The sequence below is a fragment of the Lemur catta genome, chromosome 13 (genome assembly GCF_020740605.2).
Source record: "Lemur catta isolate mLemCat1 chromosome 13, mLemCat1.pri, whole genome shotgun sequence".
In the NCBI taxonomy this organism is placed as follows: Eukaryota; Metazoa; Chordata; class Mammalia; order Primates; family Lemuridae; genus Lemur; species Lemur catta.
Genome location: NC_059140.1, coordinates 80,647,870 through 80,669,726, shown reverse-complemented (window position 1 = coordinate 80,669,726; position 21,857 = coordinate 80,647,870). Strand labels below are relative to the sequence as shown.

The following is a 21,857-nucleotide window of genomic DNA, read 5'->3' as shown; positions in this document are numbered from 1 at the left end:
GATGGTGATGACAGTAGTAACAATACCTAACAGAACTCTGTAGGCTACAAAAAGATCCATATCAAACATTTGGTGTGCAATAGACATTGTATAAATCTTAGCCAGTAGTTTTTAAAAATGCATCCATGGCTCTATGACAGACAACGGCTATATCCAAATTTCATCCAATATTATATATGAACTGTTGTTTTTAATATTTAAAGCTTCTTTTAAGGTTTAAACTCCTCCGTTGGCAATTACTTTTAAAAAGAAACCAACCAACCTGTAACTAAAATAAGCCAGTGAATATCTTCATAGAGATCATCAAGCATTTTGTTGTCAATAGTGCTTGAACCAGGTGAAGCGAGTAATTGTTGCTGATGTCGTTGTAACTGACCATGGAGTCTTGTTACTCTTTCTTCTAATAAACTAAAAGAGGAAAAAAATAATAGCTTCATAAATAAAGTTCAATAAGCAAAGACCTAGAACATAAACTTCTGTATATTAGACAACATAAAGTAAGATGTTAGCATAAAAACACATATACAAAAACATTATAGCACACAACTGTTCTCATAGCACTACAGAAATTATGATTTATTGTATATGACATAGAATTAAAACACTGCTTTACACATAATCAAGGTTTACAACAGGCATTTGAAAACTGGTTATTCCAAGTTTTTACTGATATGGGTCAAATCATTTCTCATACCATGTTTTCCATAATCTCTCTGCCATCTATGCTGTAGTGCCTGGGCTCCAAATGTATAAGCCAAGGAATGCAATCATGAGTATGTTTCTATCCATTTGTTCCAGTATGCTGGGATACGGGGTAGGGGTGTTTAAAGTCTTTAAACACTTTAAGTGCTCTCCAGGGAATTGTGAATACAGAGTATTTGCTCCATGGGGCTTCTTTGGACTGTGTGTACCTTGTCAGAAGAGGTATACAGTGTTCTGCAGCAATTCTTCCTAGCATTCCTACACTGGCTAGTTGATCAGAAAACTGGTCTCGATCATCCTCTTGAAGTTCACTTATTTCTTCTTCCTCCCGAGAGGCCACACCATTGGCAGTCTATTACAGAGGAAAGAAATAAACAGTGAGAAAATGCATTACCTGTTCAATAAAACATGAATTTCTGTGGCACTACAGAATAGCTTCAGCCCTGCATATGAAAAAGAGACCTGGGTAGAGCCAGGGCCAAGCTTCGAGTGCAGCTATCTGGGAACTCATTTCTAGCCATGACAGCCCTAGTGATCACCAAAAGAAGGGGGAAACACAGAAGAGAAGGAAGTAGAGGTATTGCCCCATGGTGCACATGGGAAACACAGCTAACTGCACACCTACCACTCATCTCCCACACTGGAGAATGTAACCTGTTGTTGAAAAGACCTGACATCTTTAGGATCCATGGTCCAAGTCATTCATATTCTCTTGCCAACTAGAAAGAAATGGGTGGGTAACTGAAAACTAAGGAGGTAACTATAAGCAACACCACACATAACAAGAACTCATTTAGACAACGAGGATGACTTTTGTTCTCAGCAAATCTTCTAAGTGAGACCATCCTAAAATTTCTAGTATTATATAATACAATGAAATAGAGCCTATAATGAAATACATTTTTAATTACTATTTGACTTAAAACTTACCAAATTCCTTGTGCCATCTGGAGCAGCTAGGTGGCACTGAATATAGGAATTGAAAACTTGAACTGCATGTTGGGTAAAAAAGCCTTTATGGAAATGTTTGTCATCTTGGACCAAAGTTAGCCAGGACTCCAGTAATTTATCATATGCTTCCATGTATACCATGTCATCTTTATCAAGCTAAAAGAAAAGAACATTCATAAAACAAATATCTAGAAAACTAAAATAGGCATTATAACAGGTCACACGGCTATCATAGAAATAGTTTTCCAAGTTTTCCCTTTAACAAAGGTTCCCTATTATTATTTTCTATTAAACTTCTAAAATCCTTCTAACGTCAATCTAAATAATTCTTAGGCAATCACAATTTTTTTTTTTGGAGACAGAGTCTTGCTCTGTTGCCTGGGCTAGAGTGCCATGGCATCAGTCTAGCTCACAGCAACCTCAAATTCCTGGGCTCAAGCGATTCTCCCACCTCAACCTCCTGAGTGGCTGGGACTACAGGCGCACACCACCATGCCCGGCTAATTTTTTCTATTTTCTGTAGAGATGGAGTCTCACTCTTGCTCAGGCTGGTCTCAATCTACTGAGTTCAAGCGATCCTCCCACCTCAGCCTCCCAGAGTGCTAGGATTACAGGTAAGAGCCACCACGCCCAACCTTGACAATCTGAAATTAATGTTTATTTTAGAAAGTAGCTGTTCAGTGCTTTGTGGAACATGTATTTTTCAAATAAAAATGACATTAACATTTTTCTGCAGTGGAGACTTGTTTAGAACAAAAAGATAAAATATGCACATCCTTGGGGAGAACATCAGATACTCCTTAATAAGCGATAACTTACTTTACAATAAAAAAGAAAAGTAAATTCCATATGGTAGAAAAGTATTGACTGTCTTTTTAAAATTTAATATCTAGTGACTCAATTCATAATAATAAATACCAAAGTGTCCCTTCCTTAAAGAAAAGTCAAAAGTTTATTAAACACAAACCCTTTGTGAATGTGGAAATGAATACCCTTCTCTTTTTTTATTAGTTATTTTTTTTCTTACAAAGAAACATGTGGAAAACTTAGAAGAAGGGACAAGTAAATAAGAAGTGTAGGGAAAGCCAGGTCTTTCCTTGCCCAAAGCTCTGACCAGCTATACTGGGGCTCTCCATGAGCATACAGGCTACAGCCGCATCTGTACATGACCCCAATAACAAGACCATTATGCTACAAATACACTTCAGTAAAGTATTAGCAAAATTATTTAGCTTGTTATTCTTAATTTTCCTTCTTCCTCATCTATCTTGTTCATTTAGCTACTATTACTGAATTAAGTTTTACACCAAACCTAAACCACTGAGAAATAAGGGATAAATTCTTGGAGAAAAAGGCAAGGAACAGGATATATATCACCAAGCTGTTTGACAGAGTTATTTGTAGCCTAAAATCTCCCTCAATGGAGCTAACATTTTGCTAAAAGGTTATTCTACTTTAAAAAGCTGCAACAGTTAGGAGGCAGGAATGAGCATGGCACATTCACACCAGAGAAATGCCAATGTACCTGGAGCTGAGAGTGACAGGTCCTGACATAACAAGGGGTTAGGATGGGGGGTGGCAGGTGAGGACCAGAGCATCAAAGAGCACCTCGACAGGCTGTGACTAGGATGCTGGGTTTTCTTCTAATTGCAGCAAGAAGCCACTGCGATACCTGAGGCATAGGTGATACCACATGATACAGCTCTTTAAAAGAAAATCACATGGCTTGCACTTTCAAGTATGGATGGCATGGGATGGGGTGGACATGTTGCCAAGCAGCAGCCAAGTTTAGAGGAAGGGCTAACAGGACACTAATGGAACTGCAAGTATGACCTGAGGAGAGGGAGAAAGCAAGGGTGGCACTTGGATTTTTATCCTGAACAACTGGGAAGAGGGAAATCTATTTCCTAAAATGCAGAAGACCGAGGGGCAGAGGGGTGGAATGTGAGATGACATGCATGGGGACACGAAAGCTTCTCTTTTGGACGTGTTAAGTTTGAGATGCAAATTAGGAAACCACGTAGAAATGTTCAATTAACCAATGTAAATCAGGGGTTTAGGGAAGAAGTCAAGGCTAGAAATACAACCCTGGGGATCATCAACATAAAGATATTTGAGTATTTATTTTTAAAGTTGCAAAACCAAAAGCATTCACCTAGAAAGAAGGTGTTGATAAAGAATAAGGATGAAGACAGGGCCCACACAGGAGCCTGGGGAAGGTGCTGAGCTGGAGGAAGTGTGTGGTGTCACAGAAGCCAAACTGCACAGAGTGGGCGAGCCAAACGGACAGCAGCGATAGTTTAAAGGGAAACTAACAATTACACTGGCTCGGATGTTAAGTTAATCTAGGACAACCTAAATTAATTCCAAGGTAGATTCTATATGTAGTCGGATTAATCTCCTCACTCTCTAATACAAATCTTTACCCTAATTTTACCATTAATTACTAATCCGGATACGCAGTTTAATCTATCAATGTCTTTACCTACAAATTCACTGGGTCATACTACTCAGGGAAACTTTAAGTATTTAGTATGTGTCATGCACTATGCTTAGTTCACAGACATAAATAATGTACCACTCATGCTTCTGAGCTCATTCCAATGGGGAGGAGTGAGAAACAAAAAAAAATTCCCAAAAACACATCAAGGGCCATAAGAGAAAACATACACTTCAGGGTCCATTTTCCATGGTGGTATCACTCTGAAAGGGTTTTGTGCACCCCACCATCACTGGCATTCTGTTAATAATAAATCCAAGAACACTAACGGTCTACAGAAACCATTTACAGCTTGCTTTTCTGGTTTCTAAAGCAAACAGACCCTCATCCTGCAAAATACAGAACTTTGGAACCTTCATCAGAGAGCACCATCTCAAACTGCTATTCTACCAATCTGTCAATGACCTAAAAAAGAAAAGTGATATAAGAGCCACACTGAGCTGGATCACCAGAATACTACCAGATCACAATAGCTAAACACCTACGTGACCTGTGCTCATTGAATTGTGCTTTCTCACACCTTCAGTTTTTATGAACCTACAATATTACCCCCCAAAAATAGTCATAATCTGAGTCCAATGGACCTTTATAAAGTTTTTATATTTCTAAGTCATTTGTGAAAATTTTACATATTGAAGGGGCAATAAAAAGACTTATAATTCTAATAAGAATTTAAACATAGCAAATGAATTTTTTTCCATATTTTCTTGGCCTTGTAACTATACATACTGGAAATGGGCAACAGTTTTTTGACGCAGCTAACTAGAACATATTCATCTTGTATATACGGTCAATTATTGTCATCTGTGGTAGTTATGTTCTATAAAGTTGCCATAAATACTGAACTAGTAAATACTGAACCACTGCTCCTAGGGGAAAAACAGGGTTGGACTGCGAACCCTGGTCACATTTTTCACCATGTACCTGTGAATTGATCAATACATAACCTTGTTTTATGTGTGTTTCTGTTTAAAGACGCGTTATTAACATATACTGTTGATTCATTAGCATTGAATCCATGACCAACAGCACTATACTCGTGCCTGAAGAAAGCTTCTCTAACACACAGGGCACATCACAGCCTTCTTGTGATTAGGAACACTAGACAGCAGGGAATATGCGTGCTGAGAGATTCACATTATTTGGCACTGTGCACATACACGTGTCCTTGAACGATCATAAAGGTGCCATGAGTGTTGATTTTGGGGGTTACGAATATATTTTAGCAAAGGAAGTGAACCTACAAATATGGAATCTGAATAATGAGGATCAATTATTCCTGTAAAATCTCTTATTAACCTGTTCTAATTTATTAATGCTGGTTCTTCTTGCTCGTGCATCATCAAAGTGCATCACACTTCTGAAAATTTTGATAGCTCATAATTTTGTTGAAGAATAGTTATATTCTTGGCTCCATAAATTCAATAAAATATTCATTTAAACTCATAAATGCCAATGAAAATGATCAATCCAATGGATCTTTTTCATTTCTACATCATTCATTTCCTTCCTGTCTCCTCTATACACACTCTTTTTAGTACTGGAACAATTATAAACCATATTAAGTAAGCTTGTTGCATGAACATCAAATAAGATGAAAGAATACTGTCAATATCCTTTTAGGAAAATGGGATGGTCCAAACTCTTGTCACAATATAGTGGGTGATGAAGTTTTTCCAGTGGAATGACTGACTAGATGAGAATATCATCTTTTTTTTCTGTCCTTAGAAATATATTGTTTGCTCATGCAATTGCTGAGTTTGAGAAAATTTATCTATGACATCACCTGCAGTGTCAATGTTACCATTATTAGAGCCAAGGGTACTGCTGTCTCTTTGCATTAATCACCTGATTTGTTTAATCACTATGATATGTCTTATTCTGTCAATTTCCTTCTCTTTGTTTTTACGGGCAGAGAATGAAAAATTCTGAATTCTAAACATTGACTAATAATATTTTAAAAAAGAAAAAGACTTAAAAGATGTTATCTGCAGGCTTCTTTTGTAGCTTCTTTAAAGATCATGCCATACTTTTACAAATTCAATTAGAAAACTGAAAAATAATAAGCAGTTGTTGTTTCACTTGCAAGTGATTTACTTCATTATTATCCTTCCAGGTGATTCCACCATTCTTCCATTTTCTTATTATTTTAGTCTTTTCTAAATTATAGGTGGGAATAATCAATGAGTAATGGTGAAATATTTCCTAAGATGATGAAATAACAAGATGCTTCAAGATAAGAAGAAAACAGATCACTATGATTCCATAATGTTTTGTATGTATGAATCCAATGTATCCATAAGCTAACTGCAAGAAAGAATTTTATTCTATTTTGTTTAAAATAAATGTCTTTTTTGTTCTAAGATTTGTAAGAAAAAATAAAAGGCATAAAAACAAGTCAGTGTTCATTAACAGTTAGAACTATACAGAAAAACTCAAAAACTAGCCCCTGAGGGCTAAGGAATGCTGTAAGAAACAGCCAAATAAAATCTGTTCAAGCATCATCTGTTGCCATTGGGTTGAGGATTCCATATTATTCACTGTCTCCTATATGAAGCTTTGTTTGCAACAGATACTTTTCTATTTTTATTTTACTTAGTATTTGTAAAAATTCCTCTGAGGAGCAGGTGTACTTCCTCTTTTTGCATGTGATCCTATTAAGGAACTGTATCTTCCTTCCCACATCAAGACCTTCAAATCCACATCTGAAAATCAAATTTATTATTATGCATAAATAAGCTTACATCCTGTATATCAGGGCTGCTCTTTTCTCTAGTCTTGACTTTCTACTCTGACTTAATCCTGATTCTCTTTTGCAAGCTTTTAAGAGATTATTTCAAATGTTCTTTTTACAAGCCACCAAAAATCTTGTACGCAACAAAGACGGTTATGAAAAACTAAAGTCATCTCTAATACTGTTTCACTGCTAAGCCCATTTACTGTTCTTCCTTCTCTCTAGGATACAGCAAGTCTTCCACGGCCTGCCTGATTCCTGGAAGAGCAGGTATGAAGAGTGGCCTCATGTGGAATGATACCACAAGTAAGAGTTCATCAAAATGAAACTTCCTTCCTTAAGGATGTCTACTTAAACAGGAGAATCACACGGTGATTTATATGTAAGAATGTTTGCTGCTGCATTACTTAAAATAATGTAGATAAATTTAATGAACCATTTCTCCATCGTTTTACCTTAAAAACCATGATTTGTGACACAATGAAGCACCTGAGAAAATGCCATAATATTAGCAATGACTTTGTCTTTATTTAAATATAATTTATGCCTTAAAATCTGGAAAAACTATACATCAAAATATTAACAATAAGTTTCAGAAGGTGAAGCTACAAGTGATTTGGTTTACTTCTAATTTTTTGCTCTTTAAAATCTTTTAGAAAAACAATTAACAAGAATTAAATTTCTATAATTTAAAAAAAGGCATCATATGATAAGAAAGATGGTCAAACAAATGTACAATGTATTGTACAATAACAGAAAGAAATACAAACAATAAAGATTGAAAAGAAAGACACATAACTGTCATTATTCACAGATATGATTACCCATAAAAAAACAGATTTCAGAGACAAATCATCAGAATCAATATGAATTGTGAAAGGTTAGTAAACATCACCTCAATGTACAAATACTAAATGCACTTCTCTATGCCAGCAGCAATCTGAAAAATAAGGTTTAAAAAAGATACTATTACAATAGCAACAAAAATATAAGGTATATAGAAAAAATCTGTTCCTTTAATGAAAGACAATAAATAAGACCTAAATTAATATAAAGAAATACGACATTTATGGATAGGGAAAGTTAATAGAGATGTCCACTCTTCATAAAGTAAAGATTCACTATAATTCCAACCATAATGCACCATGAGCAGCTCACAAAATTTATATGGAAGAATATAGAGTCAAATATATCCAAGATTCTTCTTGAAGAAGCATAAGGTGGGGAAATGTCCTACCACCTATCTGTACTTCCCTTGGGACAATGTAATAGATAGGCATGGAAACAGAGAAATTTATCAGTGAAGTGACCAGAGAGCTTAGGAAAGACCCGCTTATATGTAAAAACTATAATAGATCATTGAAAAATGAAGGACTGTTCAATAAATGTGGCCAGTGAAACCTATTATTCATATGGAAAAGAACAAAATTGGATCCCTGCTTGATTAAATTCTAAGATGATAAAATCATGAAAGGCAAATTTTAAAGGCACAGGAAGGGTAGATGTCTTAAACAAGGAACCAAAATAAGAAATCATTAAAAACAAAGAAACACCAATTTCAAAGATGAACATTTGTTCATCAAAAAACACCATGAACTCAAACCCAATGTGATATCCAGATTGGATCCTGCAACAGAAAGAAGATATTCGTGGAAAAATGGTTAAATCAAAACAAAGCCTACAGTTTAGATACTAATTATGTACCAATGTTAATTTTTTAGTTCTCACAAATATAGGTCAAGCACAGTGGCTCATGCCTGTAACCCCAGCACTTTGGGAGGCTGAGGCAGGAGGATTGCTTGAGCCCAGGAGTTTGAGGTTACAGTGAGCAATGACTGCACCATTCCCCTCAGCCTGGGTGTGACAGAGCAAGACCCTATCTCTAAAAGAAGAAGAAAAAAAAAAGGACCATGGTTACATAATAAGAAAATGGGAAATGGATATGAACAAACATTTCAAAAGAGGAATCACAGGAATTATTAATATATATTTATATATATGAAAAGATGCTCAGTATTATTAGTACTTGGGAAAAGCAAATTAAGACCATATTTTATACTTGGTAGTTTGACAGTAAGTGTTGGTGAGGACATGGCTCAATGAGAACTCATACACACCACTAGTGAATATGTACACTGGTCCACTCACTTCAGCAAATAATTTGACACTATCTTGTACACGGGAACATTTACATACCCTATGATCCAAAAATTCCATTCCTAGGTTTTTATACCTTAGAAAAACTCTCATATATGTGTACTAGGAAACATGTAAAAGAATGTTTATTACAACACTGTTTATAAGGCAAACAAGGGAAACTCAAAAGTTCATTTACAACACAACAGAAAAACAAATTGTCCTCTATAATATTCACACAATAATCTTATAGGGATACATATGTATGATTAAAAATTTCAAGGCAAGGCAATGATAAACTTGAGAACAATGGTTATCTCTGTTGGGGAAGGGAACAGCAAGGGAGCAGGAACTGGGAAGAATATATTAGCAATAGCAACAAGGTACTGGAAATGCTCTTAAATGGGTTCACGCATGGTCATTTTATTATATTTTAGAACGACATATATGCTGTATGTGACATCATAAAATATCTATGGTGGTTTTAAGGTTAAAGACAGGATATATATAAAATGAAAGAAGGTGGCTTTCATTGCAATAAAAATTTATCAAACGCTAAGAGCTAAGCACTGGAATATGGAGATGAATAAGATACTTTCTTCCCATAGAAACATCTGTGGCCTGTTTATATACTTAACAAAGCATGTGCTTTGCAGACATCATTTGTTAAGTCTTAACAGTTTATCTTGCCAAAATAAACACACTGGTAACATATCTTAAGAGGAATTTAGAAATAGTATCCTCTGACCTACGCAGACTCAAAAGGAAAAAAAAAGCAGGGTAGTTTCTGAGACCTGTCTTTGTTGTTTTTTAGTATATATATAATACATTCCATCATAGTTTAATTATTCACATACAGAAAAGTATAAATAAAAAGTACATGTCTTATATGCCTTTCTATTATTGAAAGAGCTTTCAATAATCCCTCCTATAAAGCCCTGAAATTAGATAAAACAGAAGATCACATGTAAACTATAAGAGCCTCAACTCCTTGGATGGCAATATGAAATAAAACCTGTGGACTTCTGAAAAGGCTTCTGGGTTCTTTTGAACACCAATACAAGCAACTCACTGAGCAAAGTGTGAGAAATTCAGTTGATGGCAATTGGCAACTAAATCTTTCAGTCTAACCACAGAGCACTGAAACCTAACCTGGCGCTTTTTCATAATACCCTGGCCCTGCTCCATGGCCACTCTGGCTAAAACCCAGCAGCAAAGAAAGTAGCACGTGCACAGAGATGACTAAGGAGACCAAGCGAGACGCTATGTGCTCATGACCTGGGTATTGTCAGGCCTGCTGCCAGAGAGGTTTTGGAGAGGGGCTTAGAGCTTATGAGACTACTTGACCCCACTTTACTTCATTTGGAAATGGAGGGTGGAGAAAGGAATCAAAATATGATATCAGCACTTATCTTTGAATGCCCATAATTAGCTTGGAAGCGTAGATGAGTAAATTTGCAACCATCCAGTCACAGAAAAAACTCTGTTTTTATGTTTTGGAACTTATGTTGAATATATAATTCCAAAGTAGCGGTTAATTTTGTCTATGAAAATGCTGTCAAATGAAGCTTTGGAAAGACAACTTTCAGTATATAAATCTGCCCCCTCCTTTGACACTGAATCAAATTTCAGAGATTAAAATCTAAAAATCTATGATTCCAACTATAGAGACAATAAAAACATCAGTGGTTGCCAGAGGTTGGGGGAGGGAGTGAACAGGCAGAGCACAGGGGATTTTCAGGACAGTGAAACTACTATGCAGGATACCCTAATGGGGAATATTATATATTCGTCCAAACATATAAACGTACAGCACCAAGAATGAACCCTAATGGAAACCATGGACTTTGGGTGATAATGAGGTGACAAAGTAGATTCATCAATTTTAACAAAAGTACCACTCTTGTGTGGGATGTTGATGTGAGGGACTGCATGTTTGGAGGATGCGGGGAGATGGAAACTCTGTATTTTCACTCAGTTTATGCTATGAACCCAGAACTGCTCAAAACATAAAGTCTGGCCAGGTGCGGTGGCTCACGCCTGTAATCCTAGCACTCTGGGAGGCTGAGGCAGGAAGATTGCTTGAGCTCAGGCACTCAAGACCAGCCTGAGAAAGAGCGAGACCCTATCTCTACTAATAATAGAAAAATTAGCTGGGTGTCCTGGCACATGTCTGTAGTCCCAGCTACTTAGGAGGCTGAGGCAGGAGGATCATTTGAGCTCAGGAGTTTGAGGTTGCTGTGAGCTGTAATGATGCCACTGCACTCTACTTGGGCTGACAGCAGCAACAGAGTGAGACTCAAAAAATGAACGAATGAATAAATAAAGTCTATCTATACTTATATTGATCTACTATATAAATCTAATATCAAATATTATAAAGTATATGAGATAAACCTCATGCTAGGGCACTTATATTAGTAAGTTAGATTATATACTGCAAACAGCCCCAAATCAGTTACTCCTAACAAAGATACTACTATGGTTACTATCAGATATTTGCTATAAACCATCCCACTAGTATAGGTTTTTCCCCCATGAACAGCAAATAACCACCATAACAACTCCAAATCCTTTCCATGAAATTACAACATTCTTTCTGTTGATCATCAAAACTATCTCCATATGTGAACATAAATAACATGAGTTAGATAACAAAAGTATATAATTCATAGATATTTTAAAGAATGCAATGAGATGGGTATGGGCAATTAATTTTCACAGAAAATTTTATTTCTAAGGAATAACCTTTAAGAACTTCGAGTTCTGTATTTCCAGCTTGGGGCTGATGTACTATATTATTCTTTCCAAGAATTTGCAAGTGAAAACAAATTCAACTATCAGATACTACAGATGCTGATAAAAAAGTGCCAGGATCACTGGCTGGGAAGTTCACTAGCAGTGTCTGACATGATAAAAAACTCATTTGGCAGGAATAAGTTATGCAACAAAAATTTTGCTTGCAATAACAGGAGAAGAAAAAAAGCCGCAGGTAAATATGGGAAGGGAGGATCTATCAATATGCTGTATTATTTCTTATTCTGGATGGCTGACACACAGTTGTTCACTTTCTTATTCTTTATATTTTTATGACATATAAAATGACTACTTTATATGAAATATTTCATAAGTTTAAAACTTATAGACATTGGCACAACCCCCATGTCCAATGACAGACTGCAAATAATATTTGTATTGCACAGTGTAAAACATTAACAAGGACTTGAAAGATTAAAAACTGAAAGAGCTATACTATTAGTTTCTGTAGATTCTTTCCTAGTATAATTTCATTTAAGGTCAATATAGCAATAATAGAAGTGACATAGAAATGTCATACATAAAACTTTGTGAACTCTGTTTAAAAATGTATGAATTTAGAAGTCTTTTAATGTCAAATGCAAAAGAAATTAATTTATTATCTAGTTATTTTTATTTTTTCTAGCTAGTCCTTCAAGTACAGAATTAACTTCAGACTACCTATGCAGCTGACAGTATTCCTGGCTTCTGAAATCCCCCAAGAGAAATTGATTTAGTAGACAAGCATTGCAGCTGTTAGAAGAATCCTATAGATAGATCACTCAAAAAAAAAAAAAAAATACCTACCTCCACAAAAACACCAAGAATCCAAGCTGTAGTTTACATAAAGATTTTTAAATGTTGCACTACTGGATTAACATAATTTCTTCCTTTTGGAAAGGCATACGAGTTTCCAAACTCTTTTTTTCATTTTAAGAGACAGGATTTTGCTTCTGTCACCCAGGCTAGAGTGCAGTGGTCCAAACATAGCTCACTGTAACCTCAAACTCCTGGGCTCAAGGGATCCTTCCTCCTCAGCCTCCTATGTAGCTGGGACTACAGATATGTGCCACCACACCCAGCTAATTTTTTTTTTTTTTTTTTTTTACTTTTTGTAGAGATGGGGTCTTGCTACATTGCCCAGGCTGGTCTCAAACTCCTGGGATCAAATGACCCTCCTCCTGAGCCTCCCAAAAGGCTGGGATTACAGGTGTGAGCCACTGCACCCAACCTGAATCTCCAAATTCTTAATGCAAAGGAATACATATGTATTAGACACCATGGTACATGCTAGGTGCTCAATACATACTTACATAATTAAATAGTGGGCTAACGTCTCAGAGACTCACCCAAACTACATGGGGTAGAAGGGCAATTCCTTTTTTCCACCTCACTCTAGCACTCATTTTTAAACCCCAGGCCCACTGGATCTGGTTATGTTTTTAATGCTAGCATTATAAACAATATAAGGGATACTACATAGAGTAACAGTGATGACAATAAGTAAGCTTTAATCTAAATCCTCTAAATTGCAAGCCTAAGAATTCTGTGAAACACTGCTTCTGCATTAGGATTGGTGTAACAAATTTCAACAATCAGAGCTGACTGATATACAAGTCATAAAACAATTACAGTACAATTCAGTTACACTGTAATTGTACTAACACCAACATTCCAGACAGTACTATTTTCCCTCTCCTCACTGAGATACCCCAAAATTTCTGCTCCCGCTTCTCAATCTGTAATTTGGCTTCAACGTATTCCTTTCCCCACATCTCCTCTCTACAAAGTAATTACCCAACAAGCCAGGGAAACGAGATTTTGAATCAAGATTGCTGGCCTTTAAATGCACTCACTCACTCGACAAATTGCAAAATTATTATACTGCATTGCACTCCATAATGAATTTCCTAACAACTATATCAAGTGCCTTTTTCTTTACCACCTTGTCCTTCTGGTCTTGAGATTGGGCTACAAATTAACTAAAATTAAATGTAAAGTTATTCCTTTATAAACAATCTATCACTACCCACACCTCACACACACACACCCCAAAATGCACATACAAAATAATTCATTGCCGTGACGGCTTCTCTGTTCAGGTAACTCAACATGTTGGCATGGCTTCCCTCTGATGATCCTACTTGTGGGCAGAACTCAAATTTTCCACTGACAAAAGAAACCAAGGAAGAAAGCAGAGTATAGAGTTCAGATCATATTCTCCTCAACTTTCTCTGAACCAATTCAAATGCGTGCTCTAGTATTATAAATATTTTATAAAATAGTTGATATATTAATATGAATAATTATTGTTAGGATTTTTATCTTTAAGGCAATATTGTTTCTTCTCTACAATCACTCTCACCTCTTCAGTACAGCAGTAGATAATAATTTGATTTCTGGGGTATAATGAAAACTTCTCGGCTTTGGGAAGCTTCAAATAATATCAAGAAACTTTAGCAGCCACAGAACAACCTGGCTGAAGGCTAGCATTGCTCTCTGTGAACACAGACTCAAGTAACTGCAAGTCAGGGTGGTCATAAATAGTCTCTTCACTCACAGGTTAAAGCCACTAGGCAAGGACATACTTCAAAATCACATTAGTACCAAGAAGGTTTCTTGCCAAGATGATCTTTTTTTTTCTTGCTATAGCAACATAATCACCATCAACGACATGAATTGCTATTTTTAAAAAGATAATTTGTATGTATTCCTAAACAAACACAGATCTGAAAAAAGTATTATCACAATGAAACAAAGTCCACATGTGGAACCTGTTTTCCTATTGGGAAAAGAAACTTTCAATACTGAAGAAAAACAGAAAAGATGTCACAACACTAAAATTATAAAAATTTTTAAAAATTAAAATTATAATTAATTTGCACAAAACAAAACTCAACAAATGGTGTAAGACAGCACATATAATATAGGCTTTCAATAAAGGCCATTATAAGGGTTCATTTTAAAAATTAATATTCTACATTTTATTGTACATACTGCACAGGAACTTTCATGTAGTTAATCCATGCCATAAAGCAGCAGAAGGAATGACCATCCTGACGCTACCAGTGAGGAAACATGCTCAGAAAAGGTGAAGCGGCTTGGCCAAGCTCCTGCACTTTATTACTACCTGGCCCGTGACTATATCATCTCCCTCTAAAGTTTGATCTTTCCACATCATGCTGAGTCCCAAAGTTGTTTTTTTATATGCTCAATATTTCGAATTTTGCTTAAGAGACATGTCTTTATGCATCTTTCCATCTCAGGACAAATATATGCTATGTACTAGTATTACAAAAGATGACATGTTCTCTGTCCCAGAAGGTCCACTCTAGTTAGGCTAGATTTGTTTACGTACTTCTGGTATCAGCTGTACACTCCCTAGGCCCCCCTCCCCCAGCACACACAAGATACAGTGAAAGCTGCTTGAGACTGAGATGACATTTAGGAGGATTTATTTAGTCTTGAGGCAAGTCACCATGCAGGGGCCACCCCCTCAGCAGCCCTCAACTTCATCAAACCTCCATGACCTAGCCTCTGTGATTAATGCAAAGCTTTAAACAAATCTTTTCTTTCTGTCCTTTTCAATAGGTGACCAATTATTTTTAAAAAGAATTTTTAAATATCAGAAACAGATCAATTTAAAAAATTGATTAAAAGAAGTAACATTTTTCTTTTTTTTTTTGAGACAGAGTCTCACTCTGTTCCCCGGGCTAGAGTGCCGTGGCGTCAGCCTAGCTCATAGCAACCTCAAACTCCTGGGCTCAAGCGATCCTCCTGCCTCAGCCTCCCGAGTAGCTGGGACTACAGGCATGCGCCACCATGCCCGGCTAATTTTTTTGTATATATTTTAGTTGTTTGGCTAATTTCTTTCTATTTTAAGTAGACACGGGGTCTCGCTCTTGCTCAGGCTGGTCTCGAACTCCTGAGCTCAAACAATCCGCCCACCTCAGCCTCCCAGAGTGCTAGGATTACAGGCGTGAGCCACAGCGCCCGGCCAACTTTTCTTAAATGAAACCTGTTAGGTACATCATTAACTAGAACATGCCTTCTTGTGAAACAAACACAATATGCATCTACTGCTCTGAAAATGTGTCTAAGCTTCCCATATTCCAACACTCTTTTGTCAACCCTTGACAGAAAAACTGTTTATTTCCCAAGCTGTCAATGTCTTAATCAAAATAAATGAATTCTGAACTTAAAATTTGCAAAGCAAGAATGTCTATGTCTTCTAGCAATTCTTCTTTAAAATGTTTAGGAATACTCTTTAACTTACAAACAGAAACCAAAAGGTAGCTGAGTTCCTACATATGCGACCAACATGCTCTTTAATCCACCTGGTGTAGAGAGAAAACAAACGAAGGGGGAGAGGGAAACTACAAGGAACCATGTTAAATGAAAGCTGACTAGTTCAGAATCTGTGATCATCTGACAGGGGTCTGAGTAAAGTTTAACGGTTTAAAACTTCCCTGAATTTTTATGTTTAGAACATAAATTATCCCCCTGAAAAATTCAAATCTGACATATGATAACTTTAAACTTCTATTCCTTTACCTACATTTCTTCTACCATAAAAATACTTCCCTGACCCGGTTCCTTTCCTCATCAAGTCACTGACGTGCTCATTTACATAAACACAATCACTCCTGAGTTCTTTATTCTCTGAACACATCTGAAGGGATATAAAAAAGTCATATATGCATCACCAGACCCCCACCAAACAACTTAGGATTTAACATGAAATTATAACTGGTATCTACAAATATTCTTTTGACTCTAAAATCTTTGAAAAAGTTCCACATTTTGATTCATAAAAAGAAACATTAGTTTCAACAATTTAGTAACTATTTTGTAGGAAAAAATCAGTTATTTCCCATGATTAATGTAGGTGTTCACAGTAATTGTTACAAAAGCAGCTTTGTTGTCAAGGGGCTTTAGCACATGTTTTCTAAATTTAAATATAAAATGTGGAAAATGTCCATATAAAAATTTGTACCAAAACACATCTTTAGTATTGTTTATTGGCCTTAATTTTAATGTAAATTAAATTCTACCAAGACATATTATTAAACCGTATCACCAGATAAAGAGCATACTGTGATCAAAATAAGCATGTTACAATGATTTCAACCAAATTATGCTTAATTTCCAAGTAAGTCCAAAATAAAAATTCTCAAAAAAATTAAAAAACTACACATAATCACAACCATACCACAGCAGTTCCTGGTAAATTTAATCAAAGTTTTCATTATTAAAATGGGCTTTCAACGTAATTTTTAAAAATTTTTTATCAGCTGCATTTAAGAGTCACATAATTTTTAATATAAGTATTTCATTCCATTTTCTACATTCAGGTACTAAATTGTCTCAAAATTAAAATCTTAAGACCAATAAACATCACCTACTACAGTAATTTTAATCAACACATTTTTAAAGGTCATGTTACCCAACTCGTGTTGCCAAATAATTTGCACATATAAACAAAAACGTAATTTTAACAATAGCTACTAGCACTCAATTAAAATAATTACTTGTCATGAGAAATGTTCCAACAGCACAGCAAATTTCCTCGTGAACAACACAAATTTATTTTAGAACAATCACTCACCACTTCTTCCAATGCAGCACTTCGCCCAAAAGAACAAGTGAGGTGTGTGAGGCAGTTAACAAAGGAGGAGAAAAGTTCATTTGGAATGGCAGTTAAAACATTTCGAGGGAACACAGTTATCAAGTTGCTTATAATGCTGGAGATTCCCACGGCCTCAGAATCTTCTATTTCAATTCTACAAACCAAATAATGAGTATTTTTAAGTGACAGTAAAAGAAAAGTTACAATAACTCATTTCCAAACACGCAAATATTCTTCCTCATCTTAAATGGTATGTCTCTGTGCATTAACTTCAAATTACCCATATTTTACTTCAAAATATAAGAAGGGAAAAAAATAAATCACTTCTTTTTTTCCTCCACTATGAAACACAAAGAAAAAATGAAGAGTTCCTTTTTCAGTTAGAAAGGGCAAGTATACCTACCCATTGATAGTATTCAGTAATCCCTCAATGAAGTGTGCTAGATAATCAACTTGTGATCCTTCATCAGGGAAGATGGGTCCATGAAGAGAAGCTAACTGGGCAAGGCACTGCAGAGAATCTTGTGCCATATCTGAATCTTCTCTGATTTTTCGATGTACCTGTTAGAAAGAATTACTAATCCATAAAAATAAATTCTTCTTTTGTAAGGGTCACGTGTCTACCATGCCAAATGAGGCAAGAGAAAAATTCACTGTAGCTGGTTATTTCTAGAAAATTAATTCCTGAATTAAACTAAATTTGAATTAAACTAAATTGTCCCTCAGTCCGCTTCATATCATAGGCCGTGATTTTAAACATATCAATCAATTCTTAATTGAGGGCTACCTACATTTTGAAAATTGAACTCTCTCCAGCATGTTATGACAAAGAGAGAAACAGATGCCAGCCAGTCAGACATACTGCTTCTTCTAAAAACAGCAACGACAGTCATCTGTATTATGCTAACTATGCCTAGCTACAGCTTCTTGCTAAAGTTAGCAGACAAGTTCAATCAGAGTATATAGATGCTGCTTTAGTGGAAGTAAACAGTTGTACACTTAGAAAACCAATATATTGCTAAATCCCTAGACAATCATTCATTCATTCAACCAACACATAAGCACACTTTTTAATTAATTCTCATATTGCCTACAATTTGTTTGAATGTCATTTTATCCTACATCATGGCCATTAATAAATGCTAAAATCTTTTTAAATAAAAACTTTAAATTATACTTAAATCCATGTAAAAGCTCACCTAGGTTTTATTTCAATGATATAATATGGATGTGAAACACCTGGTATACAGTGCTCTATATGAAGGAAATGCTCTCAAAATATTGCTCCCTAATTGTACAGTATTGATATTCTCAGACGGTAAAGGTTTCACTTCTGTGATCTGACACAATTAAAATAACCAAAAAAAAATTCGTGAAGAAATATGATAACTGTTAATCTAAATCCATCCAACATTTACTGTGACCCTTTCCTACTTTCCATAAGCACAACCCCAGCCCTTTTCTTTCCCACACAAAGTTATTTACTTTGTGAATGTTATGTAATACTGACCATTTATTCACTATTTGTTTCAGGTTATGTCCACTTTGATTCTGCAAATCATTTATCAATTACTTGAGGTTAGAACATTTCCTTCAAGTACTCACTGGTATGCTGGGGCACAATGACCACTCAGTCCTTGCTCACTGAATGATCCCATTAATCCTTAATCCTTAAACTTAAGGTTCTAGTAATGAAATTTAAAATACTAAAATGACTCTAAAAACTACAAAGTTAATGGATCTACTGATAAGCTTAAAATATGTTATCTCTTTGGAGTAATACAGGCATTGGCAAACAACAGCCCACAAGCCAAATCTGGCCTCCTGCCTATTTTTGTATGGCTGCAAGCTAAGTTTTTCATTTGGCGGAAATCAAAGAATAGCATTTTGTGACCTGTGATAATTCTACAAAATTCACATTTTAACAACCATTAGTAAAGTTTTAATGGAACGCCGCCACGCTTGTTTGTTTACATGTCATCATGTATGGTTGCTTCTGCACTACAAGGGCAGAGCTGAATATAACCCTATGACCTGCAAAGCCTAAATTATTTATTATCCAGCCCTACACAGAAAAAGTCTGCCAATCCCGTCCAGAATACAAATGTTTTTCAAACTGTATTCCAATGTATTTTAAGTTTTATATAATAAATTCAAAGTACAATTGACAAATCTATATGTGCACATTATCTAGTCTATGAACTTTTGAACTCAACTCATAAATTCTTTATCTGAAATCCTTAACTAAATTTTTATCATCATGCCTTGGAACCTAACCAACATTTAAGCATGACATCCAGGGATACATTCTATCAACAGATGCAATGTAATCTGGAACAACAGAAACCCATCTCACAATCTTCTCTACCCAGAGAGCCAGATGGTTGCTCGTTCCTGGCCTAGAAGTAAGGAATCAAATCAAAGAATACCCTCAATGAAATAGCTAATGTTGACACTATAATAAAATAAAATAAAAATAAAAAACTGTCCTTAGCAATTGCCTATACTGTTCAAGTTTAATTTATGTTCCTTGAAATATGAACATAAAACTCATCATTCTTACAGAATATAGATTCTTGCCCTTCTTCCAATGTCAGCATTACAAAAAAGTTCTACCATATCTGAACATGTATTTCAATATAAACTGTATTATACAATTAAAAACTGAATTCATCACCTGAATATGGGAAAGGGGCAGAGGAATAGGAGGAAGTAAAGTCTAGCAGGACACCCACTGAGGTGAATGGTGAGGCTATTCATCAAGACAAGGAATAAAAAGGAGAAGCAAGTCAGTAAGATGACAAATTCTACTGGAACATGTTAAATATGAGATGTCTGTGGGCTATCCAAATTAAAACATTCAGTAAGCACTTGGATTATAAGGCTTTGGAACTCCTGAGCAGCCTGTGCTGAATATAGATTCAGGAGTCATTGGTGAACTGGTGCCTAAAGTCCTACGTGTGGAAGAGATAGCCCCAGGAAAGTGTATATAGTCAGCAAGGTTGAGAATTAAGATAGGAATGCCAATATTTATGCAATGAGCAAAGAAAAAGAGACCATAAATGAGATCAAGAAGAATCTGTCAAAAAGGTAGGAGGAAAACCTAATGAGAGTGGTTTTTTTAAACCCTTATGAAAGAAAGAAAAATAGAGAAGTTTGTAAACTTCTGAAGGGTACAATACAACTTAAAAGCCTTCCAACATACTTATAGTCTTATGATCAACATATTTAAAGTCTTGATCTAAGGCAACAGTATGTTTATATGTATCTATTCAAATCTAGCAAAATAGTGATATCCAGTGGAAAAGTGCTTTAAATTAGGCAACGAATTCATGTACGAGAAAATAAAGGTAACAAAAATTACATAAAAAGATGAGCCATTATAAATCTTGTAACAAATAACAAAATTAAAATTGTTTATAAACTACTTAAATGAAAATAACTAGCCACAAATATAAAATTGTTAAAATAAAGTAAAAAGGGTTAACTTCCAAATTCAAAAGTTATTTGCATGTGGTAGTTCACAGCTGACAGAAGCAGCTGTCTGGTTTGTCTAGACAGCTGTTCAGATTTGGTGGAGTTGTTTCCAGTCCTACCAGCAAGTTTTTCACCTTTTCAAAAACTGCTGGAGTGGGATCTACTTTCAGTCAAGTGTATAATACAAAGACTTGAACTTGGATTCGTATCAAAACAATTCCTATCAGATGAGGCAGGCAACAGAATTTTAAAATTTAGTTACAATTATCTCTTTGATCTTGATAGTGTTTTTAGTCATTTCTCTGATTTTAAAAAGAAAATGCAAAGTGATTAATGCTCAGTCTGAACATTTCTATAGAAAATATCTTTTATCTACAGCCGTGGATGGGTAACCTTGTTCTAGATATTTTTAAATATATAACCACATTAACTACAATACTTTAAATGGGTCCATCAAAAAAGGCATTTGTAAGGCTCACACATAATATTTTTAAAACATGAAAAGAAACTATAATTAATGATTGGGATTAAGCAAAATAGCCTTTTTCTTTTAAATTGGTCTTCATTTGGGCTTTTGTCCTAGTCACTATATATAACTAACTTGTATACTCACCCTATAACTGCAAATTAGAATCCAACACACACACACACACACACACACACACACACACACACATTTTCCCCCAGGTTTTGACTATTCCATTGGGGAAATTCATTGGCAAATGTGAGAACATACTGCTTACTTCCTGACATTTAGCCAATAATAAAAAGGACTGCTTAAAGTTATACCTGAAATCAGTTTCTATGCAATAATACTAACTTAACCCATGACTGGTAAATATAATCAGTACATACTAAGTACACTACTCTAGAATAGCAGTTCTCAAAATGTGGTCCAGGGACCTCCTAAAGCTTCCTAAGACCCTATCAGG

General features: G+C 35.5%; 1 protein-coding gene across 4 annotated transcripts in view; it reads right to left on the bottom strand.

Moving 5' to 3' along the window:
- XPO4 (exportin 4) overlaps window positions 1-21,857 on the bottom strand; it is a 98,611-nt gene that overhangs the window by 24,308 nt on the left and 52,446 nt on the right. For all 4 annotated transcript variants that reach the window (XM_045567675.1, XM_045567672.1, XM_045567673.1 and 1 more), the window contains exons 8-12: window positions 17,852-18,009; window positions 17,428-17,602; window positions 1,633-1,809; window positions 912-1,054; window positions 263-408 (exon numbers count right to left, since the gene is read on the bottom strand). In XM_045567675.1, the coding sequence (XP_045423631.1) occupies window positions 263-408; window positions 912-1,054; window positions 1,633-1,809; window positions 17,428-17,602; window positions 17,852-18,009 (799 nt within the window). The remainder of the gene's footprint in view (window positions 1-262; window positions 409-911; window positions 1,055-1,632; window positions 1,810-17,427; window positions 17,603-17,851; window positions 18,010-21,857) is intronic.